We start from the raw sequence: 20,016 nt of genomic DNA on the forward strand, positions 1-20,016 counted from the left end.
ACATTGATTGAAACAATGGTGTAGATAAAAACTAGGTAAAGTGGCAGTTGCAAAGAGCATTGTACATACATATCTATTAACGAGGACCACGCAATTTGATGCAGATCTGATTCAGACGCTTCGTCATCTACTACATATGTACGAAGTAACCTCTATTTGATTCGACAGCATTAGATACATCTCAATCAGGCAATCAATCAAATTACTCCTTTTTATTTAGTTGGATTTCTTTCATCTTAACATATCCTTGCCGCTTGTCTCTTGCCTCTGGCCTCTCTTATATTTTTACTTACATATACATATCCTACCTACATATCTACATACACTTACACATACATACAATCTTCCCTTCCTTTCTCCTCCAAGTTGCCAACTGTACCTACCCAGCCCTACCTGAACTTCATCCCCATACCGTAATACGTTGGAACACTAGGGAAGCTTGATCTTAGTCTCTTGGCAATTAAGCTTAACAAGCAGCTTCTCCACCAAGAAGCCGCCTGATCTTTCTTGTATTTCTATTTACAGGTTTTATATTCACTTCATCCAACCATCCGGGCTGGTCCTCGGCTTTAGCAAGACACTAGGTATTCAGCTTCGACTTTGAGTTCGTCTGTTACGGAGTCTGGACTGTCTGGTACATACATCATAGTACAGTACATACACAATAGGCTACTGCGTGTAAAGGCAACGACTTGGAAGACTGCCTTTCTTTACCTTCCCTATATATCGAAATACTAGGTATCCTAGTCCAATGATTTCACATTAACCAAATACCCATTCATAATTCATATCATTGGAAGTCCACTTCTTTGTTCTCTTTTTACCTTCAAGTCACCTACACAAGCAGGTACCCTACATAGCCTACCTACTTACTTGACCTAGTACTTTGAGAGTCGACCTAATCCCTTCATATTCCTGTCTTTCACTATCTTCGTTCTGCTCTTTTCCCCTACTTCTTTTCTTTTTTTCTTCGTGGATATTCTATTCCATTCGATTCGAATAAATTAGATATCAAGCCGTGTTGTCTTAAGCCTTGATCCACTTACTTTTCCCATCGACCTACGAACCGGCGCATTTCGTATCGTAACTCCGAACAACGCTAATTCACCTCATTCATTGCACTATATAAACTCCGAAGCATGAAAAGTGTTGTAACGCTCGTTGCGAGCGCGTTGCTGGCCTCTGTCGCCCAGGCGCAAGTTGTCCAGTGGGATATTGCAAAGAGGCATGTTGGGCCTAGATTTGCCAAACGACAAGATGGCACTTTCACCGAAGTTATCACAAATGAGAAAACACGGGGTGGTTACTTTGCTTCTTGCCAAGTCGGCACCCCTGGTCAGAACTTGACGTTGCAGCTAGATACGGGGTCTAGTGATATCTGGGTGCCTTCGAGTAGCGCGAGTGTTTGTGATCAGGACTCTCAAAACTCAGGCTGTACTTTCGGCTCTTGTGAGTTAGCCAGCCAAATCCGAACCGCCTGTTGCGCTTGTACCTTGTGAGGCTATATTTGCTAATCAACATTTTATTCTAGTTGACGAAAGCGCATCTAGCACTTTCTCAGTCGTAGGCGAAAATGAATTCACCATTTCCTACGTCGATGGCAGTCATTCAAAGGGTGACTACGTTGCAGATACTTTCGAAATTGGAGGTGCTACCTTGAACAATATGACTATGGGTCTTGGTCTGTCAACTGACATCCCGTATGGCCTGGTTGGTGTGGGATATGCCTTAAACGAAGCCATTATCGCCAACACACAATCTGCCTCGTCAGCGTACGACAACCTTCCCGTACTGATGCAGAAGCAGGGCCTCATTGCGACCAACGCCTACAGCTTATGGCTAAATGATTTAGATGCCAACACTGGTAGCATCCTATTTGGTGGAATAGACACCGAAAAATACCAGGGTGAACTCACTCGTATCAACATATACAAGGACTCTCAGACAAATGCCTTTTCCTCCTTCATCGTCGCCTTGACATCCCTCCAGGCATCATCTTCTTCAGGCACCGATACGCTCACTTCCTCCGAGTTGCCTGTTCCTGTCGTGCTTGACTCGGGAACGACTTTCAGCTACTTGCCGACTGACATAGCAGAACAAATGTGGCAAGAAGTAGGTGCCGCCTACTATACCCAATTAGGTCTTGCCCTGCTGCCTTGTAGCATGGAGAACAGTGACGGGCACTTTTCATTTGGATTTGGCGGTTCGGGTGGTCCGGTGATCAACGTTACGATGGATGAACTTGTCCTTCCCCTCACAGATGAACCTCAGCAGTTTCCAAGCGGTCCGTACGAAGGTCAAGACATTTGCCAGTTTGGCGTACAGAACTTCAGTAGTTCCCCTTACCTCCTTGGCGACACATTCTTGCGATCGGCCTACGTCGTTTATGATCTCGTGAATAACGAAATCGGCCTTGCACCCACCGATTTTAACGCCACAGGATCTAACGTTGTCGCATTCCCGAGCGAAGGAGCTCAGATCCCGTCAGCTAGTGCGGCACCTAACCAGGCCGAGGTTACTCAAACTAGTGGCTCGCTTTCTCAGCCAACATACGGTGCCAGCGGCGGGTTCCAAAATCACGACGCCGAATCAGCGGCATCCTTACTACCGCCCGCTTTCGACTGGTCCAGGATAGCCGTTATGGGGGCCAGCATGTGTTTCGTAATGGTTGGTAGTGGATTCTTCCTCCTTATTTAGAGGAAGGTGTAACGATTTTAATATAAGAGGCGTTTTGGTTGGAGCTGGGTTTCGCATCGTTTATCTTTTACCAACCTCCGGGGCTCGCTTTCAGTTTAATCCTACAGGCGTACTTACATGAGGGCAATGGACTAGCATTCTCTGTATACTGATCAGTGATGGTATAGATGATTTTGCATTTCACAGAAATCCCGGGAAAGAAGACCAAGTTACATAGGTACAGAACCTACATATTGTTGATGGAAAGTAAAGGGTTTGTGCAAAGGTTACATAGCATCTTGCGACCAACCGAGGCACATGTACCTAATGTAGGCGAAGTGTGTCTATGAGTAAAGCAGAACAAGCATAGTTTTCATGGATTCTGATGAGATTGTGTACATTAATGACAAGAAACCCAAGTAATTCGAAGGCCAAGTTATTCTTATCCAAATGGAGTTGACAAACTGCTACATACCTAACCTACATGGAAAGGAGCATTCAGCATCAATGTTTGTTTGAGGGCTACATACTACATGTAGGTATGTATGTATGCCGCTAGTACCTACTACTACCTTGTACCTACCCTAGGCAGGTACCTACATAGTAGTAACTGAAGCCGTTCAATCAAGTGACAGTATTAAAAATCCTTGGATTCCCGATAAGCCGTTATCAGTCCAAAAATTTGTTAAGCGTCAAGAAATATCGAAATATTACTTAGTAAGTGGTGGAAATAAAAATAAATCACTAACAACACTTGCGATCTTTGAAGCGCGGAAAAAATAGAAAAAAAAGAGAAAAGAACAAAATAAAATGAAGTAAAATCAGCATAGTACATCATCTTTTCCAATTCATTCGCTTGGTTCAAGATTGATACTTTTCGGTTTCTCAATTTCTTTTTCTTCTTTCTTATCAGTCATGAGGGTCCAGAGAGTTGCGGCTGTCCTCAACGATGGCCGGATCTTGGGATCTAGGTGTAGCGCACGCTTTCTCAGTGTGGGTTCGAGGTGCCAGGGAGCTCGTTCAACTACGCCATTAATCGCCGCTCCGTTGCGTGTCGAGGGGAGACGATATTTCAATCTTACGAAACCACGATATGCTGCCGCAAGCGCTGCCGCTACCGCCGCGTAAATTACACTCACCCCACCAACATTTTGACCATGTTGTACTGACCATTGTCTTCTTGGACAGGCTGAAGCGGGCTGCAGAAGAGGCCAAGAACCTTACTCCTGAAGCCGTGTTTGCGAAAATGAGCCCAGAGGAGAAGAAGCGGCTCTCGAGAGTGCGCAACATCGGTATCGCTGTATGTCGCTATTGGTTTCCGTAAGACGAGGTAGACAGGGATACTGATGTACTGAATGTATGGTATAGGCACACATCGACAGCGGAAAGACGACTTGCACGGAACGAGTACTATTCTATACTGGACGAATCAAGGCTATTCACGAAGTTCGAGGCAGAGATGGCGCCGGCGCAAAGATGGACTCCATGGAGTTGGAGCGAGAAAAGGGTATTACTATTCAGTCTGCCGCGACCTTTTGCGACTGGAAAAAGGTAGAGGACGGTAAGGAAGAGACGTACCATATCAACTTGATCGACACACCCGGTCACATCGACTTTACCATCGAGGTAGAGCGTGCCTTGCGAGTTTTGGACGGTGCTGTCATGATTCTATGCGCTGTCAGTGGTGTCCAGTCTCAGACCATCACCGTCGACAGGCAGATGAAGCGCTACAACATTCCTCGTATCAGCTTCGTAAATAAAATGGACCGAATGGGAGCCAATCCCTTCAAGGCTGTCGAGCAGATCAACAGCAAATTAAAGATTCCCGCGGCAGCAATTCAGATCCCTATTGGAATCGAGGATCAATTCAAGGGCGTCGTTGACTTAATAGACATGAAAGCTATCTACAGCGAAGGACCCAAGGGCACCATTGTTCGAGTCGGTCCCGTACCCGAGGACCTGAAGGAACTTGCCGACAAGAAGCGCCAGGAGCTGATTGAGAAGCTTGCAGACGTTGATGATGAGATTGCTGAGATTTTCCTCGAAGAAGGCACACCAACCAACCAGCAAATCATGGATGCTATCCGCAGGTCGACTGTCAATCTAAAGTTCACTCCTGTCATGATGGGATCTGCCTTGGCCGACAAGTCCATTCAGCCCCTACTTGATGCTGTCTGTGATTACTTGCCCAACCCGGGTGATGTCGAGAACGTGGCCCTGGATCGTTCCAAGAACGAGGAGCAAACTAAGCTGGTTCCGTATAACTCGTTACCATTTGTCGGTTTAGCTTTCAAACTGGAAGAGAACAACTACGGCCAGCTTACTTACATCCGAGTGTACCAAGGTACATTGAGAAAAGGTACTTACTTGTTCAACTCGCGTACTGACAAGAAGGTCCGAATTCCTCGAATCGTCCGAATGCATTCGAATGAGTTGGAGGATGTCAATGAGATTGGTGCCGGCGAGATTTGCGCCGTGTTCGGTGTCGAATGCGCCTCTGGTGACACATTCACAGACGGAAACTTGCCGTACACTATGTCCTCCATGTTCGTGCCAGATGCAGTCATGTCGCTTTCCATCAAGCCTAAGCGAAGCACAGACGCCGACAATTTCAGCAAGGCCATGAACAGATTCCAGCGTGAAGACCCTACCTTCCGACTTTATGTCGACGAGGAGAGCGAAGAGACGATCATTTCGGGTATGGGTGAATTGCACTTGGAAATTTACATCGAACGATTGCGACGAGAATACAAGGTTGAGTGTACCACTGGCCAGCCCCGAGTCGCGTACCGTGAGACTATCACCCAGAAGGCTGAATTCGATTATCTTCTCAAGAGGCAGACTGGTGGGCCTGGTGACTTTGCCCGTGTCGGTGGATGGATCGAACCGAACGACGAGCCAGAGGCGAACAGCTTCGAGAACCGCGTTGTGGGTGGCGTTATCCCCGACAAGTTCATATCCGCTTGCGGCAAGGGTTTCGAACTCTCTTGCGAAAAGGGACCTCTTCTCGGCCACAAGGTCATCGGAACCCGCATGATCGTCAACGACGGCGCAACCCACGTGACGGATTCTTCCGATTACGCTTTCAGCTTGGCGGCGCAGATGGCGTTCCGCAAGGTGTTCCCCGAGGCCGGTGGCCAGGTACTCGAGCCGCTGATGAAGACAACCATCATGGCGCCCAACGAGTTCCAGGGCAATATCCTGATGTTGATGAACAAGCGCAACGCGACCATCATCGACACGGAGGTTGGCACCGAGGATTTCACACTCATCGCCGATTGCAGTTTGAACGCCATGTTTGGCTTCAGCACCCAGCTGAGAGCTGCTACCCAGGGCAAGGGCGAGTTCAGCATGGAGTTCTCTCACTACGGAGCTGCACCACCGCATTTACAGTACGTTATACCCTTTGAATGACCCTTTGCTATAAGCTTAAAAGCGGATTTACTAATCGTTTCTTACAGGAAGGAGTTGATCGCCAAATACGAGAGGGAGCTCGAGGCAAAGAGGACGAAGTAAACAGCATCTCTTTCCCCTTTATAGGATGCGCTTCAACGGGGCCAGCATCTCCCAGGCGTTGGCTTGGCCTATGTTGGGTTTGATAACACGATCAGACGAGTCGATGGATGACATTCTTCTTTGATCCCTCGCTAGATGAATCTTGCGTTATATCAAAGACTACCTATACCAAGCGTAGCTCATGATGGGAAGAGACTGGGAGCGGCTCGATTGAAATAAAAATATCGCCTATGTACAATACGAATGACGACATACTAGAGTTATATGAAGAAAAAGGGAAGAAAGTCGAGAAAGATATATGATGGCCTACCTGTGCGGGATGTGAGCTAGTCGGGCATTGCTTTATCTCTGCTCTGCGAGGTTGCCTTGCTTAGGTAGAAAAGGCGATGAATGGATAGAGTTGGCAACGAAGTACCAAGTAAGGTACATGAATACCTGCCTGTCATTGAAGAGCGCGAGATATACGCTTTGGTGTTTAGGTATAGAAACGCTTATAGATGACAAGAAAGAAACTCCTCCCTCTACCGACCTATTTATATTCACATCCTTAGCATTGGATTGTGTATTGTATTGTATCGTATCGTATCGTATCACCTCATAACTAGGCTAGGCATTATTGCTAAATAGGACTTGAACTTAAAATGCATCTTCTCATATTCAGGCGTTGATTTCATTGGTATCATAAAATTCTACCTCTAGAAAAGTAGACAAAAACATGAACTTTTTTGGTCTTCCGTCCATCCGTCCGTTACTTTTAGTTTTTATTATTTTCCGGTATCTCTTTTTTGATGTTTTCGCTGTAGGCGAGTAAGTACCTAACCTAAAGATGTAGTATATACCTATGTACATACCATGTCACGAGACACGGTACTACGACTATGCTCTACATCTACAACCTCCTCAAAATATCCGCCACAACCTCCTCCGTCGTCGCCTTGCCCCCCAAATCCGGCGTGAGCAGGCGTCCCTCCTCAAGATTCGCATCGATGGCCGCGTAGATCTTAGCCGCAGCCTCTTCTTGGTTGAGGAACTCGAGCATGAGCGCGGTGCTGCGGAGGGTGGCGATGGGGTTCGCGATCCCTTTGCCCTCGATGTCGGGGGCGGAGCCGTGGCAGGGCTCGCCGATGGCGAAGCCCTCGCCGACGTTGGCGGAGGGGACGAGGCCCAAAGAGCCGACGAGCGCGGCGGCGCCGTCGGACAGGATGTCGCCGTAGAGGTTCGGCGCGACGATCACGTCGTACGCTTCTGGTTGCCGGAACAGCTTGTACACCATGCTGTCGACGATCTGCTCCTCGACCTGCACGGCGCTGCTAAATTTCGGGACGGCGAGGGCGGCGCGGGAGGCGGTGCGGAAGAGGCCGTCGGTCTGCGAGAGGACGTTGGACTTGTGGGTTATAGTCACGAGGGGGTTTTTATGAATAGAGGAAGCAGGGTTGGCGTCGCGGATCTTCTGGCGGCGCAGGGCGATCTCGCCGGCCATGGTGGCGATGCGGGTGGAGGCGCGCTCGGAGATGCGCTTGATGGCCTCGGCGTACCTGCCGCCCTCGCTCTCGGCGCGGTCGAACGTCTTCTCCTCCTTGACGTACAGGTCCTCGGTGTTCTCGCGCACGATGACCATGTCGATGGGCTTCGCCGCCGTGCGCACGCTCTTCACGGGGCGCACGTTCGCGTACAGGTCCAGGCGCTTGCGCAGCGCGACGATCGGGCTCGAGTACCCCTTCACGGCGGTCGAGGGCGAGGAGACGGCGCCGAATAAGGCGCCGTCGCACTCCTGGCGCAGGACCTCGACGGTGCGGTCGGGGAGGGCGGCGCCGGTGCGCTCGAAGGTCTCGAAGCCGGCGTGCAGGTCGGCGAACTCGAATTTTAGGCCCAGAGAGGAGGGGAGGGCTTCGAGGATGCGGCGGCCGGCGGGGATGACCTCGCGGCCGATGCCGTCGCCGGGGATGAGGCCTATTTTTAATTGTTAATTTGTGAATAGATGAATTAACATGGAACTAATTTACAGAGTTAGTTAGTTACTAACCTATTCTAAGAAGTCGAGACGCCATTGTGAAATATCAATTGACTGTTTTGGTCAAGTAGAAGGGACCTTGGATAAAACCTTGGGTTGAAGCTTCTTTCCGACTACATGGTACAAAATAAATTTTTCGTGTAACTTCCTCACTTAGAGGGGTCCTCTACCCTGGAGCTCTGCTGCTGCCGGCTGCCGCGATCGGAGGGGTATCTTGGGTTACCTAAGGTCGTACAACATCTGCAGGGGGGTTCAGGGATATTTTAGTTCAAAGTTCGTGTCGCGTTAGGGTACCTTCGTAATGTACTTGTCTGACAGAATCAGACAGATTACAGGGACAATTCTCCATTTGAATTCTATGCGGCTTCGATTATTCCTTCTATTGTTTCCATTGCTTCGCTTTGATGCAGTATACTGTCATCCCATCCTAGTCTAGCATCTATGTACCACCAACCAACCAACTCATTCTGTCTTGCATGAGCTGGGAAAATTTCATATATTTTTGTCCATGACTGATTGGGTATAAAACACTAACTACATACGTATGTACGCAGGTGGTTGTGTTGCATAAAGTCTCATCACCAATTATTTTCTCCTGAACGCTTAAAGACTAAAACTACTGCGTACAGGATACTACGCGGAGAAACTTTGTCGCTTTTAATGCTCGATTGAATAGGAGGGGTCGTGTTAAGGTCGTGTTTACTCTGAATGAATCAGCAACCTGAAACGTCTTAACATATAATATCCTATATAGTACCTTACTTACGTAGCACGCAGCGGTATGGATGCATTCATCTACCGTTATATTGGGCTTAGGGTCTTTACACTACACTACCCTAGGTAGGTAGTTAATATAGTAGTTACCCTAGGCACTGGTAGACGCGTTCTACACTAGGGATGGGATGCCGCATGTAATACTTCCTAACGCACATATTTGCTACATATTTCCTCCGCGTTGTCCGAATAATTGGCCATTTCTTAACCTATGATAATTACCCCTGGTTTTTCTTTCTGGAAGATATATTGAGGTTACATTTATGATGACATGTAGAGAGCCATCGATCGAATCCAACCCTACAACAGATGTGTTGGGTAGGGCTTTGTATTAAAATTTAACCCAATTACTTTTTGAGAGAAATAACAAGTGCTTTTTTTTTATGAGGCTTGTGGATAGCGGCGAATTAAATGATTCAATTAGAATGATTGCTACCAAGTTGTGTTGACATGTGTTTCCTTGGCTATTTGGTAGTTATGCGCGTGCACAGCGAATAATACCAATAACACCAATAATACCAATAGTTAATACCTACCTACCTAATACAGCATTGAATGGATAACTACTATGAAGGTATCCATAAGTATGAACTCGTACTCCAGACTCCAGACTCCAGAGGTTGTCAATACCCATTAGTAAGTTGTTGTAGCAATATATGGATTCAAAACAAAAAACATTACAAGTCAACAAACAAGTGATGTCGTAAGAGCATTGGAGCATTGGAGCATTGAACTCACTGACATTTTCGGATATCACCAATAAATGAAATCGCTCTCAGGTCGCGGCAAGTTGACCGTTCTGACCGTTCTGACCGTTAGATCGCGTCTGGAGAGTTCATGCAAGCCCCTGAAATCCACTTTATTCGACATGAAATTATCAAACCTCACACCCCCCTGGTCTAACTGGGCAGCTGCTGGGCAATTTATTAAAGGAATCCGAAGTTCTTAGGCCGCTTTTATTAGACCACCTTAATTACCTATTAAGGTACCATAGTCCCATCCCATAAATCCCATAATCCCTAGTCCCAGTAGGGCCACATGCCACTTTACACTTGCACCTGCTTCCTACTCTCACTCTCCCACTCTCCCACTCGACACACCCACTCCTACTCCAGCTTGTTTTTTTTATTTAGTACTGAGTACCTACCCTAGGAAGTAGCACACCCCCCAGCACCTGCACCCAGCACCAGTACCGAATAACTATTGGGAAGCTCCAGCTGTCTGTCTTTGTTCTGTCCGGGACTTTCTCAACCTTCTCCCAAACTTTCCAACTTTAAGCTTCTTCTTCTTCTTCTTCTTTGTTTCTCTCGTCACGATATCACGTACATACATATACCATTTGTTGTATTAATTTTTTCCCAAACACGCTCCTTTCTTGCCTTGATTCTTTTGCTTGATTCGAGATCACTGTCGCATGTTACCGTTGCAAGGTTCTTAAAAGACGTTTGCTACATAGGTACAGCCTACCAGCCTGAGCCTGCATACTACTGCATACTAGTAACACGCATACTACACGCATACTATACCTACAGACCACATTTACCTGCCGTACCCAGTCTTCTAAACTCTTCTGTCTCGGCATCTCGATAAAAAACCCCCTTTACCTCTTACGATTTGACTTCCTCCTTACCTGAACCTCACTTGATTATTATCCTTATAATAACTTTATCCCATATTTTCTGCTTACTCTTGGAATCACTCTTGGATTGGATTGGACAAGCTAGTTCTCGGCTTCTCCGAGGCTTGACTACTTGTCCTCTTCTCCGAAGTCAGTCCAATCGAGTTGACTGCTAGACCGTATTGAACAACTGGTCAAAACAACGAAAGCCATCTTAGGGGGCATGCCATCCATCTTCGCAAATCGCAGCTGCACCTTCCCGCGGTGACAATTGTTGGTATATGATCAGTAGCAAAACTGATCACCGCCTTTGCTCCTTCTCCCAACCCAATTCGATTTGTACGCGACCAGTTACGACCAAACCATGTCGGGAGTCAGGAACCTTCGCGCCATGTTCGAGCAGAGGGGCGAGAACAACCCTCCAGATAGGGGAAGATCCCCCGGCGAGGGAAGCATTTCAGTCGGTATGACTAACCTCTCTGTCTCAAACATCCCCTATCTACACGGAGTCGTGTTAATACATTGACTTGTCTCACTCTACCTACCTATTTTACCCGTTCGCGCTACCCACTCTAATAATCATTTGCCCGTTTTCATGACTGTATCGCGTCTCTAGGGTTAACCTCCTATTGACTATATTGTACATATGTCATCTACCAGGCAACAATAACTCCTACAGCACTGTAGCTAACACTGTTATTTCCTGTCATTAGGGTCTCCTTCGCCTACTGATTCGCCTCGCCCCCTATCAAAAGTTCGGACCACCTTCGTAGCAGTCGAGAAAGACGGTATATTGGGACTGAGACGACAACACAGCGGAGATTCCGCCTCTGTGGAAAGCGGGAAAGAAAGTATCGAGACCGAACCCATCACCTCACAGCCAGTATCAGAAAAACCGGACACTGTCATGGAGAACATGGCTAGGAACATTTCTGCCTTGAAATTAAATCTCTCCCGGGAAGGCTCTGTCGACTCTCCCAGAAACTCGCCAAGACTAGCCCCAGCACCTCAGTTCTCCATGAAGAAGGATCTCGAGAGTCCCGGTCTAGCTCCGAATCCGAACCCAGACAAGACAACAGACGAAGAAGACACGAAGGCTAAACTGCTACCGGCTGATCCAACAGAAAAGGCAGCAATAAGAGGGAAGGGTGTAACTTCACCAGGGAGTGCCAGTGGCCCAACGTCAATTGGCAAGCCAAAGACTGCAGTTACGAAGGCAGCTCCCAAAACAGCTCCGATCTCGATCTCTGCTAAATCCGTGTCAAGTGCGCCGAGGTCGCCTAACTTCACCAAAGCAGGTACCAGCACGCCGAAGGCATCCGGCAGATCTTCAAACTTGGCACCGAAGAAGGCAGTGTCTGCGCCTTCGAGCGATCATGAGGGCTCAAAGAAGTCTTCAATTCCGGCCGCTGTCAGAACAAGCAAGAAGCCGGCACCAGTTGAGCTTCCTCCAGCAGGATCCACATTTGCGAAGCCAAAGGCCAAGTCACCCACTCGGCCTATTAAGCTTCCCCCTTCCCTTACTTCTCTCACTGCCTCAACTGCCTCGAAGATTGGGGCCCCTGGTGCAGCTCAGCCTCCCAGGCAATCTCTCTCACGAGCCTCGACCAACAGCCGTCTCAACGGACCTGCCAGCGCGCACAGGCCATCTAGCAGAACGAGCGCTTCAGCCGTTGCCCCAAAGACCAAGGCCTTGAGGCGTCAGAGTTCGTCTGTTCCGCGACCACGTCCAAGCCTCGGGCCTCCACCGAAGCCAGTGTCTAAGGACCATCCTGTTTCCAAAAAAGAAAGCAATGTAGACGAGAGCTTTCTCGCTCGTATGATGCGACCAACTCAGAGTAGTTCCAGCAAAGCCTCTGAGAAGGCACCTATCACCCCACCGCGAAAGCAGACCACGCCAACAACGGGTTCCAAGAAGTCGGTAGCGAGGGATGTTGAGGGAAGTGCGAAGAAGACGGTTGCCAAGGTTCAAGCATCAACGAACAAGTTGAAGGCTGCGACGCAGGGCACAAAGCCCGTCACCAAGAAGGCCTCGACGGCGAAGGAAGTTGCCCCTGTAGCTTCCCAAGCTGAAACGGCTGAAGTAGCCATCGAGACCGCTAAGGTGTCGAATGATACTGCCACTACTCCCGTGGTTGAGAAGGCCGAATCTGAGGTTATCTCGGAGTCTCCTGCCTCTGATGATGGCAAGGTAGAGAAGTCGCCTGAGCCTGAGGTGGAAGCTCCTGCCCCCGCTGAGGATGCTGAGAAGGTTGAGGTTGTCGAGGAGGCCGTAGAGGAGCCTGTCCAGCAGAAGTCATTGGAGCCGGCTATCGAAATGCTGAGCGCCGAAACCGAGGAACCCCAGGTGGCTGAAGACGTGTCGGCTACATCGGAAACAAGCATTGAGGCTGTCGCGGTTGATAATGTAGCTGAGGAGTCTGTGGCAGAAAAGGAAGAGGCCAAGGTCGAGGAACCCGAGAAGGAGTCCGTCCAAGTGGAGGATGTCCAAGTGGAAGAAGCCAAGTCAGAGGTCCCTTCGGAGGATGCTTAAGGTAATTCGACTATTTTTTCAGACAGCTGTACCAGCAATGTCTATTCCACAAAAAAGAGTAGGGAAAGAGACGAGACAAAAAAAAGCAAAGGTCGAACGTTATTTGTATTCGGCATGGCGCAGATGATACCTTTTTACCCCCCTTGATAACCATTAGAGCATGTGGGATTCTATTCTGTTCTGTTCCCTCACGTTGCTCAACGCATTTTTGTGGAGTTAGGTGATAGTGATAATACCTCTATGGCACGCATACTTTTGAACTTGCTTTTTTTGTAGGCGGCATTTTGTCCCTTTGTCATCACCTCGGAAGAAAGGAGTCCTATTCTATAGGTAGGGGTGGGCTAGACTACCTACGTACTGGATAATAAATATCCATGGATCAGAGAGGAAAGGGGGGCATGTTCGATGTTCCTCGGGACGCTCCAGCATTCATAAGTTAGGTGCTGTGAGCGTAACCTACCTAGTAAGGTACCTAGGTAGTTCTGATCTTGCCCTGGATATGCAAGGCATTGATGCCTTTCTTCGAATATACATATGAAGTCTCGTCAACAATTCTGTTCTTCCGTCATGGCGATGGAATGTGTTTGCTATGATCCTGTCTATTGTGCCCATGATATCTAAGATACTCTTTTATTTTAACCTCGTCAAAGGTTATACGTGACTACGTGGAAGTCGAGCACGTTTAGGTAGGTTTGGTACAGTATATTGGAGTATACCTAGATATAGGATTGATGTAACCCCTGGGGAAATACATATATTACACATGAACTCTCCTCTGTCTAGGTACCTTTATCCATGTTATCCCCCTTTTGCCAATCATTCTCATGCATGCGCTTTCCTTCCCATAACAAGGCTCTTCAGAAGAGTCTGCAGGAGTGATCACCTTGGGAGACATTTGAGATGTACTTCTCTTTCTCTTCGTGATTAGGTCGTCTTGGTGTCGTAGTCGTATCCCTCACCCATCCATATATGTCCATCCTCCTCTTCGCCAAGAGGGACTGGACTTGTATGTATGGAGATTGCCATGCCAGCCTTCCCTTCCTTCCCCTCCAAATGCTCCTCTTTTTTTTTCTTCTTTTTTTTGTCGATTTTTTTTCGTTAACAAATTGGATCAATGCGAATCAATCAGACCAGAACCGAAAAAAAAAGTTTTTGATCTGATCTAGCTGACCCGGCACAGCAGCAACCCTCCCAATCTCTTCTGGATCGCCTCGCGGACCTCCAGGGTGCCCTCGCTCGTGTTGACGATCAGGCACTCGCCAAAGGTCAGGCCGCGGTGCCTCTGGGCATCGAAGCCGCGGGCGAGCTTCTCGAGCACGGGCAGCTTCGCGGTGACGGGGCGCTTCGAGGTGCTCAGGGGCGTCAGCTTGGTGAGGACGGGCTCGCCGCCGTTGTTGACGCTGTACTTGAGGCCGACCCACAGGCGCTGCTTGGCCACGTTGGCGGTGGTCAGGGGGGGGGGCTCGTAGGTGGCGATGGTCTCGGGGTTGGGCGGGTGCGTGCCGCCCCGCGTGACGAAGGAGAGGAAGCCGGTCCGCTGCAGGGCCAGCGCGACTTGCACGTTGTACTTGGTGTGCGGGAAGGAGGTCATGCCGAGGCGCGCGCGCGAGGCGTTCGTTAGGTGCGAGCAGAAGTTTACGCAGTTGGAGATGCCCATTTTGAGAGGGGGGAGGGGAGGGGGGGGTGTCGACTGCTGTCGACTCTGATGGGGTGGGTGTAGAGGGAGGACGAGAAAAGTGAGCCGGTTTCGGTACTTTGTTTCGTCGATAGAGTGAGTCGAGAGTCGCAAGTCGTCGGACTCGAGCGGTTGAAGGCTTGAGTGAGGATTGAGTGAGGATGGTATTTCCTCCTCTTCTTTATTTGCTTGTTATATTTAGACGTCAATGTTGAACCCACGACCCAATCGATCGCTTCGGAAACATGAGAACACTGTCGGAATGTGGTGTTTGAATGTGAAGCTATCACGATCACAATTTGTTCCAATGAATGATTAAAAAAAGAAAGTGGGTCCGGGAACTCGGATTGATTGGGGATTTGGCGGATCAATACGGAGGTTTCGCTCGAAGAATATTTTCCATACTAGTTAGTTAGTTAACTAACTGGTTAGTTAGTTAGTTAACTACAGTGTTTGGTGTCTGTCAGCTCTGTTATCAGCTGTCAATTAAGTCTGCCATCTGGCCCGCTTTTTCTACCACCTTACGGCGCATAGTATTAGCGAATTACCCTATTCTTGAATCTCATTGGTCTACAGACTTACCCCACCATTGCAGCTCTACAAGACGAGAGTGGGCAGCTAAGCGCCGAACAGCTCTATCCCCCATCCCCTCGTCCCCCTCGTCCCCCTCATCCCATACAAAATGTAGGTACTGTATGTGTGTTATGTAACTGTGGCAGTAAATCATGGATGGATGGATCATTCTATTTTAGAAGTGGCCAGAAGGTCGGTGGGATCATTGCCGACTGGTGTAACAATTTCCTGAAAAAGCTGTTTCGTAAGTACAACTTTGTAGCAAGTTTTAATTTATCCAACTCTTCCCTTCTATTCCTTTATTTTTGGATCTGAAGTCTTGTGAAGCTCTCGTCAGTATCAAGCGAATATTATCGAAGAAACTTAGCAGCTAGCTCAAGTAACATCTACCTCTGTTGTTATTGTTGTTATTGTTGTCATTGTTGATCATTCTTCGATTACTTATATCTCATACAACCCCATTCACCTATCATATACCCTCTCCTGCGTTAAGGCCGAGCCGAGTCGCAATCAAGATGGCGGTTCGGCCTGGTGAAGAAAACGTTGCGACCCTGTGAGTGCCCAAATTTGCGTGATAGCTCCCGGAAGGAGTCTGTCTTGGAGCTTTAATATTCCCATGCTTGATCACTGATCAATGTCTCTTCTCATGTGATAGCTTCGGCGACGTTCATTACTTTTACGGACCACCCGAAGCAAAACCACCGCACCATCGCTTTGATAAGGGCTCTTACGTCTATCTTTTCGAGAATGCGAATGACCGGAGAGCACGTATTGAAATTGCCAACCAGCCGGGAACAGACGACCAAGATGCTTTTGATGGGTGTAAGAATATCATATTTCCTATAACTGGCCTCCTAGTTGGCCATTCATGGGCGCTTATCCTAATAACCACGCGGTGTAGTCTTAGATAGGACCCGGATTCGGTATTCTTACAAGCAAGAATGCCTCGTAAATATCGTAATCGAAGCCGCCCCCGGCGCGCCCATAGACCCAAGCCAGTGGCATCTTCCTACCTATGACCCGCGAAATGAGAACAAGTATCACTACAAACTTCACTCGCTCGACATCTACTTTTGGACTCACGGCGACGCCTTACAATTTGTAAATGGCGTGCGACGAGTCTTGCCTATATCTCAGGTAGAGGTCGCAGACGAGCCAGGCCCGCCGCCTCACCCGTATGCTCAGCCTCAAGACACCAATTCCTTGGTCCAGCGGCTAGAAAATGTTGCCATCTCAGATCCTAAGTACACGAGCCCTAAGCCAGGGCCGCAAGGCATACCTACTTTTGCGCCGCCACCAACCTCAGCATCGGCAAACAGTGGTAAGAGTGGCTCACCCCACAGCTTTGCGCCGATCCCGTACAACCCAGCGGCACCAGCTGCCGCGGAACAGAGAGTACACCGAGAAAAGACACCGCCTCCACCTGAGGAGGACGGCCATGATCCTCTTACTGCGGCCATCGCCCGTGACCATCATGCCCCGGCGGTATATACCCCCGGGTACGGTGCCATGAACTTTTCAGCTCCCCCAGGTACTCCTGGTGTTGTTGGCCCTCCTCAACATATACATCCTGGTCTTGCGAGTCCCGGTCTTGCGAGCCCCGGCCTTATGAGCCCAGGTCTTGTTAGTCCAGGTCTCCCTACTCCCGGCATCACCAGTCCTGGGTTCCCGCCTTCTCAATTCGGCCACTTGCAACGCTCATCCACGATGCCCGTCTCCGGCATGGCTTCACCAGGTCTTGTTAGTCCGTACGGGGCCAATTTCCCCGGATCGCCAGGCTTTGCTCCACAATCAACGCAAAGCCTACAGCACCACCCAACCCCTCCTCCTATTCAGAGTCCCGGCCTGCCTCCGCCGCCACCCGGGGGCTATTCGAATTACACCTACGGGGGAGCGCCGCAGCCTGGGGGCGTAGACTACAATATCCACCAGCAGTTATATCGGCCCACGGAACAGGAGCACGCGCTTAAGCATGGCGCGTACAAGCCCAAGCCGGAGGGCCACAGCAAGCTGGGCCAGAACGCGGAGAGGCTGGAGAAGGGCGTCACGGGGATGCTGAAGAAGTTTGAGAAGAGATTTGGTTAAGGGACTGCCTAGTGGGTAGACATCTGTTACAGCTTACCTATAGGTAGCTTACAGGTATCTAGTATACCTTCATGTAAGTTATGAATCATGTCACCTAGCAATTTGGATACCATATTCTATTTCTATAGTATTTAATAAAAGTTCATGCAATCAGAAAGCCTATCGGTATCATGTGTGCATGTGTGCTATGTACTACACCTTGTGATAGGGACATGTATCTTATGCAAGTTGTAGGCAGCTATAAAAATTTTGATAGGCTGAATAGTTACCTACCTGCATATGCCCTACCTTATTCCAGGCTGCCACTCCCTGGCTGGGACATCCCCATCCTAAACCCGTTGTAGCTGACAGGATACAACAGCTGTGCTTCCCGCCCATATGCACACCTATGTCTAGGTAGGCAGGCATTACATATGCAGGGAAATTCGGTTATGCGCTGATGAACTATCATTCAGCTCGAGGGCTCCCTCCCTTGGCATCAATTGCTTTACGTGCTGAGAATCTAGGCTAACATTGAATACAACCTACATATAACTAGAGGTAGGTTAATAGATAACTACTATTATCTAAGTAGTTAGTTAGTAGCAAAGGGAATTTTCCCTTCCATTTGTATTGTACATGTAGTTGTGCAGGATACCCAGGTACATACGTTGGAACACGACCAGCATTCTCATTCGCTGACAGAAAAGTGTATGTAGGCGCACGATACTACATACCTACATGTATTGTACATTATGTAGGGCCATAGGCTGAGTAGATAGGTAATGTAATACATAGTAATACGGTACCTTGCTTTACGTATGTCTCACTATGTACTCTTTTAAGCACCAGCGGTTGTGTGGGAGATGGACGGCTATGATTGGCGGGCCGTAGCTCCTGGTCGTTGCCGATCTTCCGGCTGGTACGTACATATGTATGTAGGTTAGGCCAGATGGGCAAAATTCGAGACATTACTAGGTATGTACAGATGTATGTACATAATGTTTGTTCTAGATATGTGTGTCTTAGAACTTTGCGCCAAAGGTGAGGGAGCTCGTGTCTGTGTGTCTCACAAGCTATCCACTACCTAGCTGATATGTAGCTATCTTTCTTTCACCAAGTAATACATAAGTAAGACCTTTTTCAATTCAAATGCTGTCGGAAATAACTAGGTTTACTAATTATCAACGGCGTTTTTTCCACACTCGTATCGCATCTTCGGAGTTTTAATTTATTTTTTCTATTTTTCACTGCTACATACGATCGAACTTTTCAACATCTTTCTTTCTTCGGCAACGTTACAATTTTGCCAAGATAGGTTTAGGTACCTATATAGTTAGGACTTTAAGGGACATCTGGAGATTAGTTACATAGAAAAAAAAATATTGAATCGGCGGGGAGGGGAGGGGAGGGAAGATGGGATCCGGATAGTTGGGGGCGAAGCGACACTCTCGGGCGCGCAGGGAACTACAGAAGACCCGGCACGCATTGGAGCCGCGACGGGAAGGGATGATTAGGTATATCAGTACATACTTGCAATACCTACACTGCTTAGATCCTTTCTGGGGCCTGGGCAGGGCACGCTTTTTCCTTTGATCAACATGGCGCAGCTTTTGCCCAGTTATGTATGTAGCTCGCACTGCTAAGTGCTAAGGTATCTCAGCCACGATGTGTGATGTGTTTGGCCAGGGCAGTTAGTTAATTGTTAGATTGATGGTAGCATAGCTTTGCCAAGATTGATATAGAGAAGGAAATCAAGGAAACGTAGATAGGTACATAGTTATGTATTGTCTAGTAATTATCTATGTGTTACCTAGGTATTCGCTAATTTTTATACCGTTACCAGTAGGTTAGTCTGTTGATAATAACTTGAGTAGGCATCTTATGTAAGTTTCAAACATTCGGCGATACGCACGTTGTAGAGATAAAGCGGCTCGGAGGAGGTAACCTGCATAAACGAGCTACATAACGCTTCTTATACCGGTGACGGACACGGAAGGTTTGTATCTTTCGAGTATCTATGTCCCGAGAATAGTGGTCCGGATACGTCAGTTTTTCTTGTGCCTTTCTTGTATGGTCTTATCCCCGACAGCTATAACTCGATAGCTAATATAAGTAAGATTCTTTCCTGTCATGAATGATTGGGAATCAATTTGAATTAACTAATGCTAGTAGACTAGTTATTCAGAGCTCAGATAAGGTCAGCTCATTAGCTAGCTACCTACCCAGTAACGGCAGCGGATCCACTGACTCTCGAGCTTCGGAAGGATTACTTTAGGTAGGTTAGTAGCTAGCACAGTGTGTACACAGTAGTAGACTAATGGTCCAGCCTCAACGGGGGAGTTGACAACACATGTCTGTCGTATTATGTGCCGTTCTTGGGTGAACTAATCCGGTTCTACGTGGTGCTGATATCATCATCTGCCTATAAGAATGTGATTTTTGTTAGTATTCCAAATCAGAGTTACTGGATACCTACATAGACAGTAACATAGTATATAGAAGTTACGTATGAATTGTAACGAGTTGCATGTGTGATTTGATATATAGCACGTATATAGGTAGGTATCAACTAC

General features: G+C 48.1%; 6 protein-coding genes across 6 annotated transcripts; 4 read left to right on the forward strand and 2 right to left on the reverse strand.

The window, feature by feature from the left end:
• The first annotated feature begins 600 nt into the window (after nucleotides 1–600).
• On the forward strand, nucleotides 601–2,849 carry GGS25DRAFT_448794 (acid protease). The gene is made up of 2 exons (XM_049258805.1): nucleotides 601–1,449; nucleotides 1,532–2,849. Exons 1-2 carry the CDS (start codon nucleotides 1,140–1,142, stop codon nucleotides 2,695–2,697), a joined length of 1,476 nt encoding a protein of 491 aa, XP_049113020.1. The 5' UTR covers nucleotides 601–1,139; the 3' UTR covers nucleotides 2,698–2,849.
• Nucleotides 2,850–3,248: 399 nt separating this feature from the next.
• Nucleotides 3,249–6,823, forward strand: GGS25DRAFT_507020 (translation elongation factor G). Its single transcript, XM_049262361.1, has 4 exons — nucleotides 3,249–3,800; nucleotides 3,865–3,976; nucleotides 4,045–6,068; nucleotides 6,138–6,823. Exons 1-4 carry the CDS (start codon nucleotides 3,592–3,594, stop codon nucleotides 6,190–6,192), a joined length of 2,400 nt encoding a protein of 799 aa, XP_049113021.1. The 5' UTR covers nucleotides 3,249–3,591; the 3' UTR covers nucleotides 6,193–6,823.
• Nucleotides 6,824–6,826: 3 nt separating this feature from the next.
• On the reverse strand, nucleotides 6,827–8,538 carry GGS25DRAFT_448828 (Isocitrate/isopropylmalate dehydrogenase). The gene is made up of 2 exons (XM_049258806.1): nucleotides 8,216–8,538; nucleotides 6,827–8,142 (listed from the first exon to the last, which is right to left on the reverse strand). Exons 1-2 carry the CDS (start codon nucleotides 8,238–8,240, stop codon nucleotides 7,082–7,084), a joined length of 1,086 nt encoding a protein of 361 aa, XP_049113022.1. The 5' UTR covers nucleotides 8,241–8,538; the 3' UTR covers nucleotides 6,827–7,081.
• A 2,221-nt stretch (nucleotides 8,539–10,759) lies between these two features.
• GGS25DRAFT_448884 (uncharacterized protein) lies at nucleotides 10,760–12,428 on the forward strand. Its single transcript, XM_049258807.1, has 3 exons — nucleotides 10,760–11,038; nucleotides 11,309–12,048; nucleotides 12,167–12,428. The coding sequence occupies exons 1-3, from the start codon at nucleotides 10,960–10,962 to the stop codon at nucleotides 12,290–12,292; spliced, it is 945 nt and encodes a 314-aa protein (XP_049113023.1). The 5' UTR covers nucleotides 10,760–10,959; the 3' UTR covers nucleotides 12,293–12,428.
• Nucleotides 12,429–13,715: 1,287 nt separating this feature from the next.
• GGS25DRAFT_507027 (ribosomal protein S8) lies at nucleotides 13,716–15,241 on the reverse strand. Its single transcript, XM_049262362.1, has one exon. It carries the CDS (start codon nucleotides 14,783–14,785, stop codon nucleotides 14,291–14,293), a length of 495 nt encoding a protein of 164 aa, XP_049113024.1. The 5' UTR covers nucleotides 14,786–15,241; the 3' UTR covers nucleotides 13,716–14,290.
• A 219-nt stretch (nucleotides 15,242–15,460) lies between these two features.
• Nucleotides 15,461–17,618, forward strand: GGS25DRAFT_507028 (uncharacterized protein). The gene is made up of 3 exons (XM_049262363.1): nucleotides 15,461–15,929; nucleotides 16,032–16,198; nucleotides 16,278–17,618. Exons 1-3 carry the CDS (start codon nucleotides 15,892–15,894, stop codon nucleotides 17,459–17,461), a joined length of 1,389 nt encoding a protein of 462 aa, XP_049113025.1. The 5' UTR covers nucleotides 15,461–15,891; the 3' UTR covers nucleotides 17,462–17,618.
• Nucleotides 17,619–20,016: the final 2,398 nt, after the last annotated feature.

The sequence above is a fragment of the Hypoxylon fragiforme genome (genome assembly GCF_022984875.1).
Source record: "Hypoxylon fragiforme strain CBS 206.31 chromosome Unknown GGS25scaffold_9, whole genome shotgun sequence".
Classification (NCBI taxonomy): domain Eukaryota; kingdom Fungi; phylum Ascomycota; class Sordariomycetes; order Xylariales; family Hypoxylaceae; genus Hypoxylon; species Hypoxylon fragiforme.